This window comes from Schistocerca americana, chromosome 2 (assembly GCF_021461395.2).
Source record: "Schistocerca americana isolate TAMUIC-IGC-003095 chromosome 2, iqSchAmer2.1, whole genome shotgun sequence".
Lineage (NCBI taxonomy): Eukaryota > Metazoa > Arthropoda > Insecta > Orthoptera > Acrididae > Schistocerca > Schistocerca americana.
This window is the reverse complement of record NC_060120.1, coordinates 923,957,519-923,978,539: the sequence shown is the minus strand read 5'-3', so window position 1 is coordinate 923,978,539 and position 21,021 is coordinate 923,957,519. Positions and strand designations below refer to the sequence as shown.

General features: G+C 38.5%; 1 protein-coding gene across 1 annotated transcript; it reads right to left on the bottom strand.

Annotated features, from left to right (window-relative positions):
* Positions 1-8,642: 8,642 nt before the first annotated feature.
* On the bottom strand, positions 8,643-20,405 carry LOC124594935 (immunoglobulin-binding protein 1). Its single transcript, XM_047133434.1, has 3 exons — positions 20,190-20,405; positions 18,142-18,878; positions 8,643-9,058 (listed from the first exon to the last, which is right to left on the bottom strand). Exons 1-3 carry the CDS (start codon positions 20,304-20,306, stop codon positions 8,851-8,853), a joined length of 1,062 nt encoding a protein of 353 aa, XP_046989390.1. The 5' UTR covers positions 20,307-20,405; the 3' UTR covers positions 8,643-8,850.
* Between the last annotated feature and the right edge of the window lie 616 nt (positions 20,406-21,021).

The following is a 21,021-nucleotide window of genomic DNA, read 5'->3' as shown; positions in this document are numbered from 1 at the left end:
TCCTGTGTTCACTCAGGGTGTCTGCACACTTCTGCCAGCTATCTTGGTCCAAGGAAAGGATATGTTAGTCCAATTGTAAGCTCAGTGTGGCACACAGAGAACAACTCACTTGCATCAGCAAGGCCACTATCATTGTCCGTGGACTCGCTGCCAGTAGCCATAGTTGGTATCTGGGCTGCAGTTGCCTACATGCTGTACGAGAAACATTGAACAATTTACTGAGCCAGCATTCTTAACTGTGCAATTGCCTCAGTAATTGAAGATCTCATTCCTGCAGCCTCCTGCACAGGCCATTCTGAGGGCAGAAGTGGCCATCCTGCAACACTGGTGTCTGTGAATAGTCAATATGAATATGACACCATTATAGTGACATTGTTTGCGCCAACTTCCCCACTTCAAAACTACCCTCTGCCAGAATATGAAATTCTTATTTTGAATCACTGATATTTTAGTCATAAGATACTTTTTTTTTTCATTTAGAGGAGTGGATAATTTTACAAACCTGAAAATTCTGAAGCAAGCTGTCGATCTTTCCACCACTTTGAAAATCTTATCAAGGTTGAACTCTACAGTCGTGCAGCTTTTATCAGGCACTATTCTGTCAAAGATAAATTAATCACCTGAGAAATGTGTGAGGTTACTGTTAATTATTAAGAGTTAATTCTCTCTGGCAAGTCTTTAATAACAACATGTCCATCAAGGATCCCAACACACATCCCTGGGACACACTGAAGCTATTTTCATATCTGTCAATGACTCTCCACCCAATGTACCATGCTGTATCCTTCCTGCCAACAAATCCTCAAGAGACTCACAAATTTCCCTTGATACACCATACAATTATACTGTACTTTCATTAATAAGCAGTGGTCTGTTATTGAGTCAAGGGTTTTTTGGAACTCAAGAAATACTGCACCTACCTGACTGTCTTTATTCGTGGCTTTTGAAATGTCATGTAAGAAAAGTGCAAGCTGGGCTTTAGAAGATTGATAATTTTGGAGGAGGTCATTCCATTTGAGATATCTCATTATGTTTGTGTTCAAAATGTGTTCTATGGTTCTACAACAGATGAACATCAATGAGACTGGGTGGTAGTTTTGTGGAAAACTAATGTTATCCTTCTTCAGTCAGATGTAACTTTATTTTCCCAATCACTGAGCGCAGTCTTTATTCAAGAGATCTACAGTATATTATTGTTGAAATGGGTGCCAGCTCAGCTGCAACTTTTGCGTAGAATCTGACAGAAAACTCACTGGGCCCTAGTGTTTCATTTTAGTGATTTTAGCTGATTCTCGATGCCACCATCTCCAATATTTAGATCACTCACCTTTGCAATGCTTTGAATATTAAATTGGGGCAATGCTCCTGAAATTTTATTTTTAAAGAGACATTTGAAAATGGAGTTCAGGATTTTTGATTCTGCTTTACTAACCTTAATATCAGTTCCTTCTCCCATGAACCATGGACCTTGCCGTTGGTGGGGAGGCTTGCATGCCTCAGCGATACAGATAGCCATACCGTAGGTGCAACCACAACGGAGGGGTATCTGTTGAGAGGCCTGACAAACATGTGGTTCCTGAAGAGGGCAGCAGCCTTTTCAGTAGTTGCAGGGGCAACAGTCTGGATGATTGACTGATCTGGCCTTGTAACACTAACCAAAACGGCCTTGCTGTGCTGGTACTGCAAACGGCTGAAAGCAAGGGGAAACTATGGCCGTAATTTTTTCCGAGGGCATGCAGCTTTACTGAATGGATAAATGATGATGGCGTCCTCTTGGGTAAAATATTCCAGAGGTAAAATAGTCCCCTATTCGGATCTCCAGGCGGGGACTACTCAGGAGGACGTTGTTATCAGGAGAAAGAAAACTGGCGTTCTACGGATCGGAGCGTGGAATGTCAGATCCCTTAATCAAGAAAAATAAATATTAGAAAATTTAAAAAGGGAAATGGATAGATTAAAGTTAGATACAGTGGGAATTAGTGAAGTTCGGTGGCAGGAGGAACAAGACTTTTGGTCAAGCGAATACAGGGTTATAAATACAAAATCAAATAGGTGTAATGCAGGAGTAGGTTTAATAATGAATAAAAAAAAATAGGAATGCAGGTAAGCTACTACAAACAGCATAGTGAATGCATTATTGTGGCCAAGATAGATACGAAGCCCACACGTACCACAGTAGTACAAGTTTATATGCCAACTAGCTCCACAGATGACGAAGAGATTGATGAAATGTATGAGGAGATAAAAGAAATTATTCCGATAGTGAAGGGAGACGAAAATTTAATAGTTATAGGTGACTGGAACTCGACAGTAGGAAAAGGAAGAGAAGGAAATGTAGTAGGTGAATATGGAATGGGAGTAAGGAATGAAAGAGGAAGCCGCCTGGTAGAATTTTGCACAGAGCATAACTTAATCACAGCTAACACTTGGTTCAAGAATCATGAAAGAAGGTTGTATACATGGAAGAAGGCTGGAGATAATGGAAGGTATCAGATAGATTATATAATGGTAAGACAGAGATTCAGGAACCAGGTTTTAAATTGTAAGACATTTCCAGGGGCAGATATGGACTCTGACCACAATCTATTGGTCATGAACTATAGATTAAAACTGAAGAAACTGCAGAAAGGTGGTAAACTAAGGAGATGGGACCTGGATAAACTGAAAGAACCAGAGGTGGTAGAGAGCTTCATTAGGGAATGATTGACAAGAATGGGGGGGAAAATACAGTAGAAGAAGAATGGGTAGCTTTCAGAGACGAAATAGTGAAGGTAGCAGAGGATCAAGTAGGTAAAAAGACGAGGGCTAATGTAAATCCTTGGGTAGCAGAAGAGATATTGAATTTAATTGATGAAAGGAGAAAATACAAAAATCCAGTAAATGAAGCAGGCAAAAAAGAATACAAACATCTCAAAAAAAGAGATCAACAGGAAGTGCAAAATGGCTAAACAGGGATGGCTACAGGACAAATGTAAGGATGTAGAGGCGCATACCATGCGGGGTAAGATAGACACTGCCTACAGGAAAATTAGAGACCTTTGGAGAAAAGAGAACCACTTGTATGAATATCAAAAGCTCAGATGGAAACCCAGTTCTAAGCAAAGAAGGGAAAGCAGAAAGGTGGAAGGGGTATATAGAGGGTCTATACAAGGGCAATGTTCTTGATGACAATATTATGGAAACGGAAGAGAATGTAGATGAAGATGAAATAGGAGATATGATACTGCGTGAAGAGTTTGACAGAGCACTGAAAGACCTAAGTCGAAACAAGGCCCCAGGAGTAGACAACATCCCATTAGAACTAATGACAGCCTTGGGAGAGCCAGGCCTAACAAAACTCTACCATCTAGTGAGCAAGATGTATGAGACAGGCGAAATACCCTCAGACTTCAAGAAGAATATAATAATTCCAATCCCAAAGAAAGATGTGAAAAAGATCTGAAAATTACCGAACTATCAGCTTAATAAGCCACGGCTGCAAAATACTAACACGAATTCTTTACAGCCAAATGGAAAAACTGGTAGAAGCCGACCTCGGGGAAGATCAGTTTGGATTCCGTAGAAATGTTGGAACACGTGAGGCAATACGGACCCTTCGACATATCTTAGAAAATAGATTAAGGAAAGGCAAACCAACGTTTCTAGTATTTGTAGACTTAGAAAAAAATGGTTCAAATGGCTCTGAGTACTATGTGACTTAACTTCTGAGGTCATCAGTCGCCTAGAACTTAGAACTTATTAAACCTAACTAACCTAAAGACATCACACACATCCATGCCCGAGGCAGGATTCGAACCTGCGACCGTAGCGGTCACTCGGTTCCAGACTGTAGCGCCAATGGTTCAAATGGCTCTGAGTACTATGCGACTTAACTTCTGAGGTCATCAGTCGCCTAGAACTTAGAACTTATTAAACCTAACTAACCTAAAGACATCACACACATCCATGCCCGAGGCAGGATTCGAACCTGCGACCGTAGCGGTCACTCGGTTCCAGACTGTAGCGCCTAGAACCGCATGGCCACTCCTGCCGGCGACTTAGAGAAAGCTTCTGACAATGTTGACTGGAATACTCTCTTTCAAATTCTGAAGGTGGCAGGGGTAAAATACAGGGAGCGAAAGGTTATTTACAATTTGTACAGAAACCAGATGGCAGTTATAAGAGTTGAGGGGCATGAAAGGGAAGCAGTGGTTGGGAAGGGAGTGAGACAGGGACGTAGCCTATCCCCGGTGTTATTCAATCTGTATATTGAGCAAGCAGTAAAGGAAACAAAAGAAAAATTTGGAGTAGGGATTAAAATCCATGGAGAAGAAATAAAAACTTCGAGGTTCGCCGATGACATTTTAATTCTGTCAGAGACAGAAAAGGACCTGGAAGAGCAGCTGAACGGAATGGACAATGCCTTGAAAGGAGGATATAAGACGAACATCAACAGAAGCAAAACGAGGTTAATGGAATGTAGCCAAATTAAATTGGGTGATGCTGAGGGAATTAGATTAGGAAATGAAAGGCTTAAAGTAGTAAATGAGTTTTGGTATTTGGGGAGCAACGTAACTGATGATGGTCAAAGTAGAGAGGATATAAAATGTAGACTGGCAATGGCAATGAAAGCGTTTCTGAAGAAGAGAAATTTGTTAACATCGAGCATAGGTTCAAATGTCAGGAAGTCATTTCTGAAATTATTTGTATGGAGTGTAGCCATGTACGGAAGTGAAATATGGACAATAAATAGTTTGGACAAGAAGAGAATAGAAGCTTTCAAAATGTGGTGCTACAGAAGAATGCTGAAGATTAGATGGGTAGATCACATAACTAATGAGGAAGTGTTGAATAGGATTGGGGAGAAGAGAAGCTTGTGGCACAACTTGACTAGAAGAAGGGATCGGTTGGTAGGACATGTTCTGAGGCATCAAGGGATCACCAGTTTAGTATTGGAGGGCAGTGTGGAGGGTAAAAATTATAGAGAGAGGCCAAAAGATGAATACACTAAACAGATTCAGAAGGATGTTGGTTGCAGTAGGTATTGGGAGATGACGAAGCTTGCACAGGATGGAGTAGCATGCAGAGCTGCATCAAGCCAGTCTCTGGAATGAAGACCACAACAACAACAATATCAGTTCCTGTGTTATGGATGTGTGTTTGGAAAATAACTTGGGTGCCACATACAACCTTTAAACATGACCAGATTTCTTTGAGTTTTGAAAGATAAGTTCCAATATGATTCACCTATGGTGGTCATTCAAGACTTCATGGATTGTCCTCTTGACAGTCAAACGTATTTCATTCAGTATTCTCTGTTTTGCCCTACGCTTTGTTTTACAAATATTATGAAGTTACTGTTTCTTTATAGTGATTGTATACCATGAAGGGGCCCTCCCATCATGAACAGTTCAACATGGTATATATTTATCCAGTGTTTGGTCCATTATTCTTTTAAATTTGTACTGTAGTTCTTTTACGTGTTCCTACCGAGATATAAACATTTTGAATTCCTCCTTGAGATGTGATGTGGCTGCCTGTTTACCACACATACTAAATATGTAAATCTTTCTGTTTGATTTAGCCGCCTTTGTACTTCAGTTGTCATAGTTGCTACATCTGCCTAATGGTCACTTAAACCAGTTTCAATATGGACATCAAGAAGGCACATCTATTTGATGCCTTTGGGTCTAATATATCTCCATCACGAGTGGGCTTCTGAACTATCTGTTCAACAAATTTTTCAAAGAAATAATTTAGTACTGTTCCACAGGATGCGCTGTGACACACACCACTTACAGAACTGTGATTTTCTACACTGATATTTGTTTGGTTTAAGTCTCCTCTAATGATGACAGTACAATTGGAGAAGATTGAAACTAAGCTTTTTTCTGAAGTTTGTCCTTACATCTGAAGGCAAATCTGTCAGCTGATGGAAAGACCCAATTACAAGTTTATGCTCATCTTTGATAATGAGTTTTGTCCAAACAATCTCTCGTGTAGACCCAATTTGCATCTTGGTGAATTTGAGTTTTTTACCAACTGTGATGACTATTCCACCTCCACCTATCATTACTCGATCCTTATGATATACACTAAAATTAACCCCATAAATCACAGTGCTGTCAGTTTTGGGTTTTGGCCAGCTTGCTTAAAATTCTGGGACTTTCCTGGGAATATTTTATTTGTTTCATTTGTGGGGACCATTTCTTCGACTCTTACCATTATACTTTGGGCTCTCAAAATGGCTCTGAGCACTATGGGACGTAACATCTGAGGTCATCAGTCCCCCAGAACTTAAAACTACTTAAACCGAACTAACCTAAGGACATCACACACATCCATTCCTGAAGCAGGATTTGAACCTGCGATCGTAGCGGTTGTACAGGTCCAGACTGAAGTGCCTAGAACCACTCAGCCACACCGGCCTGCATATTTGGGGCTCTCCTACACCTATTGTTATCTGAAAGGGGTGGAGAGTCAGAGTGTCACTTGTTGTTGTTGTTGTTGTCTTCAGTCTTGAGACTGGTTTGATGCAGCTCTCCATGCTACTCTATCCTGTGCAAGCTTCTTCATCTCCCAGTACTTACCTAAGCTTAAAAAAAGAAAAAGAAAACTTGTAAGCCACTATGTCGCAACCTTTATGTGTAGTGCACTCCTGACCCATTTAGGGTGACACTTACAATTCTCAAACCTATTGTGCAAGCCCAGGAAATCACAGCATAGCTTTTCACAGAATCTTCCAAGTCTCTGCTTCAAGTCTTTTACTTAGCTCAGAACCAGAGGGCCCCAAACATTTCTACGGTAACTTTCAGAAGTAATGCTTCCTTAAGTAGAATAGATAAACAAGAGTTTTGTTATAATGAAGAAAAAGTCATTCAGAATCTCACATCAATAGGGTCCCTTGGTGCAAGGAAGGAACTGAGTTAACAAAGGGAAAAACAGGAATTTAAGTTGTTGTTTGCTAAAAAAATGGCAGGCCATTGGTAACTAAAGAGGGGAGGCAAAAAATTGGAAAGGAGTCTACAGTGAGAAGAAGGTGGAATGAAATTAAGATGAATGAAAGGATATGAAGGAAGTAAATATTACACCTCTCTTTCTAGCTTTTTAAACTTTTAGAGTGACAAATGAATCCTTGCTCAAAATCACTAAATGTTAAAAAAAAAAATTCTTAAACACATATTGTATTCAAAAATTCCTACTGGACAGTATAAGTGTTGGACATTTCTTTCAGTAAATAATGGGACCTTTTTAAATATAGGTAATAAAATTAGCACAAATAATATTGTATAAAACTACAGTCAAGAAGGGATTTTCTTGTGTTTTAGGCACTTGTGACAGGCTGGACTCTGCAACAAATCAAGTTCTATGAAAATCAGCAACAACGACGTGATACACACTTATCACCCACTATGAACACACAACAAAATTTCATAAATGTATAGGTATGTAAGCAGCATGGGAGGATAAATGATTGGAGTGATTTCATATATTTACTATAACTACATTAATTGACATACTGTTAGAGAACTCAACACTTGCACAAAAAAATTCAAATTTTGTATATTTGCAACCACACTTCAGACTTCTACCCTGAGAGTGCAGGAGTGAGCAGTGAGGCAAGATGGTGACAGGCACTGAGAAAGCATATGTTGTGCTTGAAATGTGTTCACATCAATGAATGACACTTCAGAACGAGGTTCTACAAAAATCCACCAATTGCCAAATCCACTCAGTGAAGGCATGCGTAGTTTAAAGCTTTACGTTGCTTCTGCAAGGGAAATCAACAGGTTGGCCTACAGTGAGAGAAAAAACAGTTGACATATATCTGGACCTGGTGGAACATTGCCACATGCCACAACTGGAGATCAACAGTATGGACTTCATCTACCAACAGGATGGTGCTCCACCCCACTTCCGTCATAATGTTCATAAATTCATAATTAAGAAACCAATCGATTGGTCATGGTAGGGTTGATGATCAGTAATTCATGTCATGGCCTCTAAACTCTCCCAACCTAACTCCATGTGACTTTTTCTGTGGGGTTATGTGAAAGACTTGATATTTAGGCTTCCTCTACTAACAAAGCTATAAGAACTGCAAGCTCACACCAACAGTGATTTTGAACAGATTTACAAAGAGATGCTATGACAAACATGCGAAGAACTTGATTATTGACAAGATATCTGCAAGATCAGTAGGGGAGCAGAGCACATATGGAGCACTTGTAAAAAAAGCTTTCTTTCTGCGTTTTTTGTATGTTCTATGTATGTGCATGTCACAATACGTCAAATAATATAGCTACAGCAAATCTGTGAAATTGCTTCACTCATTCATAATAACCTTGTACTTCAATGCTAATATTTACTATGTATACTGACTGTTGGTTTGTGTATTTGTAACTTAGTACTCACTTTCAGTTTCTAGTTACTCACCTTACATCTGACTGTGTGTGTGCGCACTTATCACAATCATGTTTCAGGCTTGTAAGGGAAAACAACATGTCGTAAACAATACAAAACTATTTTGTCTTTCAATTTCATCTTTCTTGAAATGTTAGAAAACAAAGAAAGAACCTCTTTGCAAATTTTTCTCCTTTCATCCACACAAGCATGTATATAGGGCATGGTAACAATTACATAGAACATTATAAACCACGTTATTTTGTTTTTAAATTACTTTATTTTCAATTATTATATAACCTTCCATGCTTATGAAACACACACACATTTTTTCATCGTCCACCTAGACATTTTTATTAAAGAAACATCTGGACATAGCCCACAATGTACACAAATCAATATGCTGTCCTGAATCATCTGTTCAGCAAATCCTGAAGTTTAGCATCTGGCTCAGAGCAATGCTTTATCTTAACTGCGATTCATTCTGTTACCCCACCCCCTACGATGCTCATCTTTGAACTCATCCCATTCTCTTGCTCTTCTCAATGCTTCTTCTTCGTCCTTCTCTATTGCCAGTTCTTTCTTAATTTCTTCTTGTTCTGCCAGTTCATTTGCATTCTCTCTAGCAGCCACGTCTTGAAGGCTTAAAGCCTTTGCTTGGGTAGGATCAGGGAAACTGGAATAAAACAAACCATGGTAAATGTACAAAGGTCCAATAACATGTACATGCAAGTGAGTGTGTGTGTGTGTGTGTGTGTGTGTGTGTGTGTGAGAGAGAGAGAGAGAGAGAGAGAGAGAGAGAGAGAGAGAGAGGACCTAAGGCCATTGGAAGGCAGGTCTTTTGACTGCCTTACAAGCAAAAATAAGCTGTTGTACAATGTACATACAGAAAGTAAAATACATATGATTTGTGATCTATTTATTACATATGATAATGTTCTGCGAAGGAACAATGGGAACTATTCATTAGCAGGACAAATCATCTCACTGCTTCCCAACATTTCACTGAAAGCAGGGGGAAGAGTGGAAGTTAAGGGATTCTTATCCGATAGTACAACTGAACTTTTTAGACACCTTCTGTAATGATTTGCATTCTCACTCATCCAGTGTTGGACAGCACAGAACACAGCATACGCACTTTTTTTGTTGTTCAAATTCACATTTTAATGACATAACAACAGTTTGGGAACACACACATTTTAACCAAATTCATAGTGATTTGCAGAATGTATGTCTGTCAAAGTAGCTGTCCTCTCAATTCACACTTTGGACAGCTTACAAAACTTGTCTATTGTATAATGACTTTTCAGTACACTCTAATTGCAAGGAATCCAAGCAGAAAGTTTCAAATTCCATAAATTGTCTGCTTTTAATGAAACTGGTGGATGAAACAAAGTTTCGTTTGTGGTAATGTAGTAATAACTCCTCTACTGTTTGTAGAATTAACAATGACATAAGCTTTGTTTAAATCTTGGGTCCAAAGACTGGTTGGATGCAGATCTCCACAATACTTCATCTCTGCATAACAACTACCCCCTACACCCAGTTGAACCTGCTTATTGTATTCAAGCCTTAGTCTCGCTCTTATAATTTTCAGCCATCATACTTTGCTAAATTGCCCTGCTGTCTGTTCTTTTATGCTTCAGGATGTGTCCTATCAACTTACCCATTCTTTTAGTCAAGTTGGGCTGTAGAGCTCTTTTCTTCTGAATCCAATAAAACCTCATTAGTAATTCCATAAATCTAACCAACATTTTTTGTAACACCACAATTAAGAAGTTTTTATACACTCTTCTTATCAGAATTATTTATTGTGCATGCTCCACTTCTATATATGACATAGAATTTCTCCTTAATTCCCTTTACTGCTTGCTTTATTTGCAAACTGAATAACATGGGGGACAGGCTACAAGGGTGATGTGAAAAGTTCTCACCTTCATAATGAAAACGAGAATTTACCTTTTAAAAACCTTCTTTTACTTTTACATATCTTGTTCAATATTAGTATACTTGATCTAACAGTGTTCCTGCAAGATTATTCCATCAGTGTCATGTTCCTGCTGAAGTACGATATGCAGTTTTAATCACTTCTTGGTTGGACAAGAAAATGCTGACCAGCCATGATGACAATGAGTTTTGGGAAGAAATGGAATCTGCAGTAGCCAAATTTGAGGAATATGGTGGATGTTGCAACACTTCGTAGTGCAGATCCCTTACTTTTCACATTCCCAAGATACTTTTGTTGACAGGTGCACTGTCCCGGTGAAATAGGAGTTTTCTCCTTTCATACTGTACGTATCTTTTACAATTTTTTATATCCAGATCCATTAGAAGGTTAGAGTAATATTTACCAATTATTGTTTTACTTTCTTGAAGGTGGTGACTGAAAAGAATTGTTTTTGCATCCAAAAACACCAATGCCACAACTTTTCCTGAATGACATCATCTTTGCCATCTTTGTACCTGGAGAATCAGCTTCTTGCCACTGTTTTGACTGTTATTTTGATTATGTTTCATCCGTCACATTCTGTTGTAGGAAATCACTTTCCTTTTTACAAAATCATGCCAAACACTGTTCACAAATTGTCGAGCTGGTGCGGTACCCAACTCCCACACAGCTTTCACACATGCAATTCTTCATGGTAAAACAGAGCCAATATAGTCTTTAAAAATCCCTTCAATCTTTGAAATTTCATACACCTTCACAGCCTGATCTTCCAATATCACAGCCCACACTTTTTCTACGACCTTTGATGTTCATTGTGTTCCTCATGTGGATCATCTTGAGCACTTTCATGATTTGTTCAAACTCAGCAGCCCATTTCCCCATGGTGGAAATTCAAGGAGAAGAGTCAACATACACATTTACAAACTTCATATTAATTTTGGTTGCCATCAACTATTTCTTAGAAGAACTTAAACTCTGCTTGATACTCAATATCGCCCATTCAGAGCACTCACATACTGCAAATTGTTCATATAGCTGCCTACAGCCAATACAGAACACATTGTTTACAGTTTCACACAAAGTGTGTAGAAAGTCGTATCAACCTCAGGAGGGGGGAGGAGTACCATGCTCCTTGTCTGTAGTCTACACATACGCACACGTGTGCATACTCACATAACACACACACACATTTACCAACAGAAGGTCATTATTGCCTTATATGTGCCCACATTTATCGAGAACCCAAATTTACCTTCCCCCACACTGCCCTCTACTAGTCGTTCCATTCTTCTGCAGATAGTTCACATTAGTATTCTGCAATAATGACTAATTAAACTGATAGTTTGGTCAGTAGTATCAGCACCTGTCTTCTTTGGAATTGGGATATTGTATTTTCTTGTAGTCTGTCTGTTTTCACCTGTCTCACATATTCTGGATACCAGGTCAAGCAGTTTTAACTCCAAAGTTTCTTAGCAAGTCTCTTTTAATCGAGGGTATGTGGGATTTCTGCCCCCAAATGTGAATTTTTCCAGAACATATGTAACATGTAAATATATGTGTTTACGTAGAACACTTACTGGGGCAAGTAGTCTGCAGGGAAAAGTGCTCACTTGACCAGTAGTTGTTCATCAGTGTTTTCTTTAATTTGAAGTTTTTCCCATGTTGTTGTTGTGGTCTTCAGTCCTGAGACTGGTTTGATGCAGCTCTCCATGCTACCCTATCCTGTGCAAGTTCCTTCATTTCCCAGTACCTACTGCACCCTACATCCTTCTGAATCTGCTTAGTGTGTGCATCTCTTGGTCTCCCTCTACGATTTTTACCCTCCACGCTGCCCTTCAATGCTAAATTTGTGATCCCTTGATGCCTCAGAACTTGTCCAACCAACCAGTCCCTTCTTCTCGTCAAGTTGTGCCACAAACTCCTCTTCTCCCCAATTCTATTCAATACCTCCTTGTTAGTTATGTTCTCTACCCATCTAATCTTCAGCATTCTTCTGTAGCACCACCATTTTGAAAGCTTCTATTCTCTTCCTGTCCAAACTATTTATCGTCCATGTTTCACTTCCATATACTGCTACACTCCAAATAATACTTTCAGAAACGACTTCCTGACACTTAAACCTATACTCGATGTTAACAAATTTCTCTTTTTCAGAAACGCTTTCCTTGCCATTACCAGTCTACATTTTATATTTTCTCTACTTTGACCATCATCAGTTATTTTGCTCCCCAAATAGCAAAACTCATTTACTACTTTAAGTGTCTCATTTCCTAGTCTAATTCCCTCAGCATCACCCGACTTAATTCGACTGCATTCCATTATCCTCGTTTTGCTTTTGTTGATGTTCATCTTATATCCTCCTTTCAAGACACTGTCCATTCCCTTCAACTGCTCCTCCAACTCCTTTGCTGTCTCTGACAGAATTACAATGTCATCGGCGAACCTCAAAGTTTTTATTTCTTCTCCATGGATTTTAATACCTACTTCGAATTTTTCCCATACATTTCATTTAAGTGATACTTATTACTAAATATGGTTTGTGTAAGCCACAGGCAAGGCTGTTTAGTATGTGCTCTTAACTGTGGTGTATACCGAGTGACAGTTTGTGGGAGGGAATGGGGGGTGCAAACTACAATAATAGCATACTTTTTGACAGTTGTACCTCAATAATGGGTTAGAAAACATGCAAACTGTAGTACTAGCAGTTTACAGGCCACCTGCAAGAAGTATCCTAAGACTCATAAAGCAGTTAGAAATAGTTTTAATGAAGTTTTGCAGAGTTAATTGGAGAATCATGGTTGGTGGAGACTTTATTGTTGTTTTTCTGTAAGACTGTATGACAGAGGGCCCTAGAATTGTTAATGGCCAGCTAAGGATTATTTTCCACAGTACAATTTCCTACAATGATTGAAAGACATTGTGCAAAATCTAATGATATTTTGTTTTTAGACCTGACACAATACTACACATCCTAAAGTCATTAGATTCTACATCAAATGTTATATGAAACTGAGTTGTATTTACATTACTATTATACTCAAAAATAATGTTATTGTTGCAAAATAATATCTGGTGTTACCATGACATGAAATACATCACCTTCCAGTCACTCATATCTAAGTCATTAGAGGTACAGTTGAAAATTATAGTGCTGGTGCTCAAGAGTTATGTTAATGTTCTTAGGGAGGTTGGTGTTTATTAATAAATTATCCATTAAACACATAACAGTCATTTACAGGAGGAAAAAACTCACTTAGGAAGGTATAGCTATTGTGAAATGAAAATTGATTTTCAAATCTGGCCCCAATCCCGTTCTTGGAAACTAAAACAAAAAAGGGAATCTAGTAGTTGATGAGCAATCTGTTCAAACAGTAAGTAAAAGTGAAACCATACCACAAAATTCTCTATCGCATCCCAATAAGTCTAAATGTATTTCTGAGCACAGGTTCTCACAAGATTTGTATTACAATTTTCCAACAGAATTCTACTGTACAGTTATTTCAATGAAAAATTCATTAAATTTCAAAGTAAAACACTAAGCTAATGAGTAATAATGACACATATAATTGATTTCAAACTTTTCCTGGAAACAAAACTAAGTAATGCTTTTTGATTAAAAGCTGATCTGACAGAAAGATTTTCAGTTATGTACAACTGTAAATTATTCACATAGCTAGGCCATGGGCTGTGCAACTACAGAGAAGTGTAGCGTAAGGCACAAGTTTTAAATATAAAGGCTGGCAAGAGTCAATAATTTTCTAGTCACACTGGATTAAAAAATGTGAAATTCATGGGAACATTTCTCTTAGGAATGAAATGGAATACTTTCCACTGAGCTTGCTAATGCACTGGTAAAATCATGAGTGTTTATCCAAGAGCAGCAAAGCTCAAATGTCTGTTACACCATCAGCTTTAGGTTTCCCCAAGGTCTCTCTAAATTGATTGCAGTGAGTGTTGGAGTGGATCCTTTGAAGAAAGTTTGTGCTCAGTCATTATAACCTTACCATAAATTAGATTAAAACCCTGAACTTCCTTCCATTTGTTCAACTTATATAACAGATACAAAAGTAATTTAGAAACTAAACATTAATCCAGTGATAATGCAAGGTACTAATCACTTCTGAAATAATATATACAGGGTAGCACAGTTAAAAGTAGATCGCCGCCCTTTGAAAGTGAATGCAATATTTCGACTTCTGAAACAGAGTAAATAGCTACAACAATGGACAGTTTTATGCAATAATCTATTGTTAGCATTTTTCTCTCAACATTTCAGTTTATTTCATCAGTGAAGTTAGACGTTTCTCTTTGCGGCCTACAAAATTACTTTCAAGATAGATGAAAGAATTAAAGTTGTGGAAGCATATGTGGAAACATGTAAGACTACTGAAACTCATGAAATTTTCAGTATTAAGCATCCAGGTAAATACTACCAGCAAAGAGAACAATACAGAGTCTGTATAAAAACTGGCGCACATACTGATCTGTGCAAAATATAAATTGACAAAGAATTCCTTCAATTCGCATACTGGAAGTATCGCAGACATTCGCCACAGAATTATTCATAGCCAATAGAAGTCTACACAGAAACTGGTCCGAAAGGTGCATGTAAGTAGGAGGAGCTGCCAGCGGGTTTTGAGAAGTCTTAATTTGAAGCCATATCGTGCAGCAGGTCTGCAGCAATTATGGGAGGATGACAGAAACATGTAGACCACTGCATGTGGCTTTTGTATGACATCAATGATGGCTTGTTAGATCCTTTCCATTAGATCATGAATAATGAAGCATGGTTTCATCTTTCCAGTCGTGTGAATTCACAGAACACGAGACACTTGGCAACAGAGGACCCTGAATTGTATATTCAGACCAAAGTGACAAACAAAAATTTGTACCACGGCCAGGATTCAAATCTAGGTCTCCTGCTCAGTAGGCAGATGAACCCAACCACCACACCACCCTCGCACAGTGGCTTCGCACAACTGCATGGACTACACTAGCATGCCTCCCTCCTCTACACAAATTCTCATTCACAACTGAGCCCACTTGGTATTCTCCCTAAACTTTAACAGCACTGCAGAGGTTCGCCAACTCTATTTGAATAGCATCAAACAAAATGGGGGTCCTGCCTGAAACCCAGACATAGGTGCTTCAATCAAATGAAACTATTCAAAAGACCTTTTCAAGTCTCAAACATCTTGGCTTCAGTACAGATTTTCACTCATTGCTTCAATCTGCATATATACATCATGATGTTTGAGACATGAAAAGGTCTTTGGAACTATATAGTTTCATTCAATTTCTGATATCATTTACATTTGCTTTAATACAAATGATTCTGTCAGTTTCCCAATATTCCTGCTCTGATAATTAATGCTAATACAAACAGAAAGGACCTCAGTAACATTCAATATGGGAAACATACTATCCCTCCAACAATGTATATTTTTCATTCAAAGAGTGATTAGCATTTATTTAATGATTTATTTATTGCTTCTTTCTCTATGTTGTTACCATTCATGTGCAAAAACTGAAGTAGCTTCACTGTAACTGAAGTGGAAGTCCACAAAAAAATTGACTAAATTAGATACACCTCACATGACAAATGCCGTGTTAATTATTGAAACAGCTTGCATAGGAAAATGCGTGGGATTAGTTATAAACAAGATCCAATGGCAAAAGACCATTCATGTCATTAACAAGGCAGAGATATGAGCCTCAAGAGAAAACCCACGGTTGAGGTTACTACAACAAAAATACATCAGCAAAATAAAATCTGATGAACTAATAAAACCACCAGAAATGGTGGTCTTGTTATTAATGCCTTCAAACGTGCCAAAAGCTGGAAACATTAAACCACAGTGGAAAAACAGGCTTTCTGAATAGTGTCATAAATGTAGTTATGTGTAAGGTATATGAAACGGGGTGACGGAAGCTTCCGATCCCACCCATCGGCTTTGACACGTGATGTAAGGCTGTTGTGGTGTGCGACATCACAACAGCACGGAGTTTAGTTTGTGAGAGTGGCGTGTTTGTAGGTGTCGTTTTGATGTGATCAGTGGTGCTCTCTGGTGGTGTGTTTATGGGTAGCGTGTTATGTGGTGTATGGGGTTCACTTGCATTGTAGCATTGCAACGTGTGTGGTATCGGTGGTGATTGTGCTTTCAGCGGAATGTTTTTCAGTTAGTTAACGATTTTGGTTTTGTGATGTCGACGTTATTGTAGTTTTTTTTTCTGTTCACTGTGTGCGAATTTTGGTAAATTCCTTTGTTTATGTCTTTGGTAGGTATGGATATGACTGACAAGGTCAACAGCTATTGGTTGTCGGCAATGATGGGGGACGGTCCGTTGTCTCTAATAAAATTTCTTCAGCTATTCGGCCTGTAGGCTGAAGTTGTGAAGTGTTCAGTGTGTCATGAAGAAATGAGGCTTACTTAAGTTCTGGCGTCTCTGACCAGGGTAGGCTGAAGTTGTGAAGTGTTCAGTGTGTCATGAAGAAATGAGGCTTACTTAAGTTCTGGCATCTCTGACCAGGGACGGCTATATGTCGTAAGGATAACAGGTAAAGGGAAGTGTACGATTACAATTTTGATTTTCTACTTTTTTTTGTTTGTGGTAGGATTAAGCGTGGTGGTGGTGAAAGTTTTGAGATTTATAGTGTGGTATCGGTAGTTGCTGTTGACCTATATAGGTCAAGGGAAGTGTTCGATTCCTATTTTGATTTTCTAGGTGTTTTTTGTGGTAGGATTAAATGTTGTGGTGGTCAAATTTTTGAGAGTCCTAGTGTGGTATCAGTTGTTTCTGTTGATCTATATAGCTTAAGGGAAGTGATTGATTCCAGTGGATTTTGTGTGTAGTGAAATTTGGGAAGGTTATGGGGTCTTGTTATTTTAGTGTTTTTTTGTCATTTGGTTTAGTGACGTGTGTTTATATTTAGTTTGTCCTCACCCTAAAACCCCAATTTCCCACGCTTGTCCCATTAGTTTGATTAGGTATTTTGTGGAAGGTGTGTGTGTGTTGGTTTTTCGATGTATTTTGGTGTTTGTTGTCATGTTTACGTAATGACGTCATAGGCGCCATATTGGAGTCGTAGTGTATGGTTGTTTCTGCCATATTTCAGGCGACATGGGTCAAAGCAGATGGGTGGAATTGGACACTTCATTATTTCCTATGATACTACTGTCACAACACTTTCATTGGACTAACCACATCACAAGAAAGCTATAACCTTCCAAACTAACTTAGATATTGGAGTGTGCTACAGTTCAGTCTCATCACAACTCCAGAAAAAGGTCACATGTAGGTCTACCACACAACACAATTCCAAACATATTTCTCCTGAATGGATCATCATCTACATGAGTCAATCCACAAGAAATAAATAACATATTGCGAGCTAAACAACAGACACAATTGTCATCTGCAACTATTAAACATATAAACAAAAACATTCTAAATGGTTTCTATGTTACATAAAACATTATATTACAAAGAAAAAAATGATTGCCCGGGTTATTCACTAGACTCAAATGTGTAACCAGGAACACACTTTTGATCAGAAAAACTAGACACACTACCCAACAATTGCTGTAAATCTCCAGACAACTACCAATTTTTTTTTGTTTTTTTCCAAATGGTAATATGGTATCTGGAAGACCAAACAGAATGGCAATATCGTGAAAGAAAACACACACACACATACATACAGAGAGAGAGAGACAGAAGGGAGGGAAACATGCACATTACCAAATGAACTCTTAATGCACTCCTAAAGATCTAAGATGTATGGTACAATGGAGAATAGTGCAACTTACTCTCCATCCTTGACTCTCTTTTCATAAAATTCTTCAACCGTCATAACGGGAAGACTGGGATACCCAGCTCCAAATACCTTCTTCTGCACTTCGTCTTTTGTGATAATTATGGGCTTGAGTGGCTTTTGAGGAGCACGCACTTTTCTGGACTTCTCCCCTTCAATTCCTAACGGAGCACCTTTTCTGACTTGAGCCATGTGTGCAATTAATGGTTTCTCCATTTCAATATTATTCAGCTCATCCACAGCCTGATTAGCAAAACACTTTATCAATGTTATGTAAAAGTTACGCTTCACTTCTTCGTCTACATTACTTTGTTCCATTTCCTTCCCCAGAAGTTCCAGTTTCTTTTGTAATTCTTTCTGCTCTTTATACCTCTGGAGTTTCGTGTTTCTCTTGATTGCCATGTCGATGAGATTACTTGAGTGAGGCCCAACTGGCGAGACCACTTTGTCATCGTCTTGTTGTGAAGGTTGCGGTACTTCTATATCAATAACACCATAGTCCTTGCATCGTGTAAGAAAGTCACGAAAATATACTTCTGCTGTATTAATGACTTCTAGGCGGTCGTCCACGCACAATTTCAAAGCCAGACCGCCTAAAAGTGCCGGTAAGAGTAGGTACTTAATATCATTTGTAGCAATTTCTTCCAAAGCTTCATTTGAACTAAAAACACCCGCTAATGATATCAGTCTTGTAGCGTCCTCCAGAATATGCATTGCTTTCTTGATGAGGCTCTGCAAGACAAACAAGTGTGGATGTAATTACCTTATGCAACAGAAAACAAAGAGAGTGTGTCTCTTCAAATGTAGCAAATTGTTTTTTTCCAAATGGTAAACAGTAAAACAATGTCCCTCACAGCTGTATTCTACAACCTATTTGTTCTTGTTCTCCATTAATAATCTACCGATCCACATAAATGCCACGTCGGTTTTATTTTCAGATGATACGTCTGTATAAATTGAAGACTATGAGGCAGTAAACATCCTTGTCAGCATGATGAATATAAACATTATCTAAACACATGGTTTCAGCTTAGTGGTTAACCAAAAACTTCCCAAAAACCCATATGATCCAGTTCTGATCAAAACAGTCAAAATCTCAGGAAATTAAAATATGTCATAAGAAAAGCAACATCTAGAAGAATGAATTCTCTGAAAATTCTTACGATTAAAACTCGATAAGAATTTAATTAGGAGTAAACATATTGAGTATGTATTCAACAAATTACGTAGCTTTGCATTTGTGTAGTAAATAAAATTGCCTTATGCCACCGACATGGATACAAGTAAAATTTCATATTATAAATACATCCAATCAGTTATAAGATTCGCCATTCTGTTTTGGGGAAGCTCTAGCAACATATTGCTTACAATGAAACAGCAGAAAACATAATTAGAAACGTATGCTGTACCTCCAAGAGAATCATGTAACTTATAATTTAAAAATCTTCCAATCATTGAACATTCCTTCCCCACATATCTGTGGTATTATCGTCTTTGTAAGTAGCAATTTAGAATGCTTGCTCACTCTCAGTATATGGGTATGAAAATTTACTAGAAACTCAAAGGGAAAAAACGTTCTGAGTGCGAAGCTAGAGTCAGCGAAAACAAAGCTACATGATACTCTGTTTCAGGGGTGCTGAAACTCGGGTGAAGATTTCATTAAGGATGAACATTTTATCTGAGCAGGATGTAGTAGTTTATCACTAATCTTGTTGAGTAAAAGTAGCTGTCTTTTCGCAGAAACATCACATTAATGTTGAAATACTTCTGCCACTATTTAACTATAGTTTTATAGAAATGAAGCTGTATTATATCTTTTTGACATGTTTCATGTACTCTAATAAAATCATTAGCGTATGTACACTTTGAAACGAATAAATCACAATTCACCTGTACATAAGATACCTAGTTTCACCACGCTCAACCATACAACGCGGCAAGGTTATACGCAAGGCCTGTTGTTTCTTTCAGAATACACGATGATATGATGTGCTTAAAATGCTAAAAAAAAAGAAAAGAAAAAGCTGTTTTATGTGTACTTACCTGAACTGAGCTACTATTCGTTGGTTCGTCTATTTTGTCCAATTTCTTGTAAATTTGAAGACCTTCATCAAACATTTCGGATACTTGTCGCATCTCATGATCGTCGGTATTAGCCATTGAAGATTGGACACAAAATACGTCGTAGAAAAACCTCGAACACTCCCAAAACAAACGAGTGACTTATACACTCAAAATAACAACAATCCAGCGATGTTCCATGCAGAACGTCTGCGATAACATTCAATCTGATTCCAACGAGGTTAGAACAGATTCGCAAAAAATTTTACATGCTTTTATACTGATGTGTAGTGTAATGCTACGCGGAAGTGACGACTGTTTTAATGATTATGTTCGGCGCAATCACTGACTTATGTTTTCTCTTTGTCTTATGTATGTTTTATTCTATCGTTGAATGTGCTATTTAACGGAGTCGTACGTACTACGGTTTAGTTTTGATATTTTAATAATGCTAATTATCTAGCCACGCAGCAATTGGTGACCCCGACGTGATCTCTGGTGGCCACTGACGCTTGTATCGTGCCGCGTTCGGCTAAGTACAAACATTCGCATCAACTGCGTCGCGCATCTCCCGCCCCCGAGTCCACAGAAACTCCACAATATCAGATCCATCATCAACTGTAGACGTGTCTAGTGGCGCAGTAGTTAATCGCGTGACAGTGAAGTCATCCCCGTTTTGGCAAGAGAATCCCGAGCAGAAGTCTGCGCAACTAGAAAGTGAGTTTGTGCTAGCGCATGTAACTGCGGATGACACGAAGTACACTTATGTAGTTGCTGCGTTCAGTGAAGATATGGCTACAGAAGTGCAAGACAT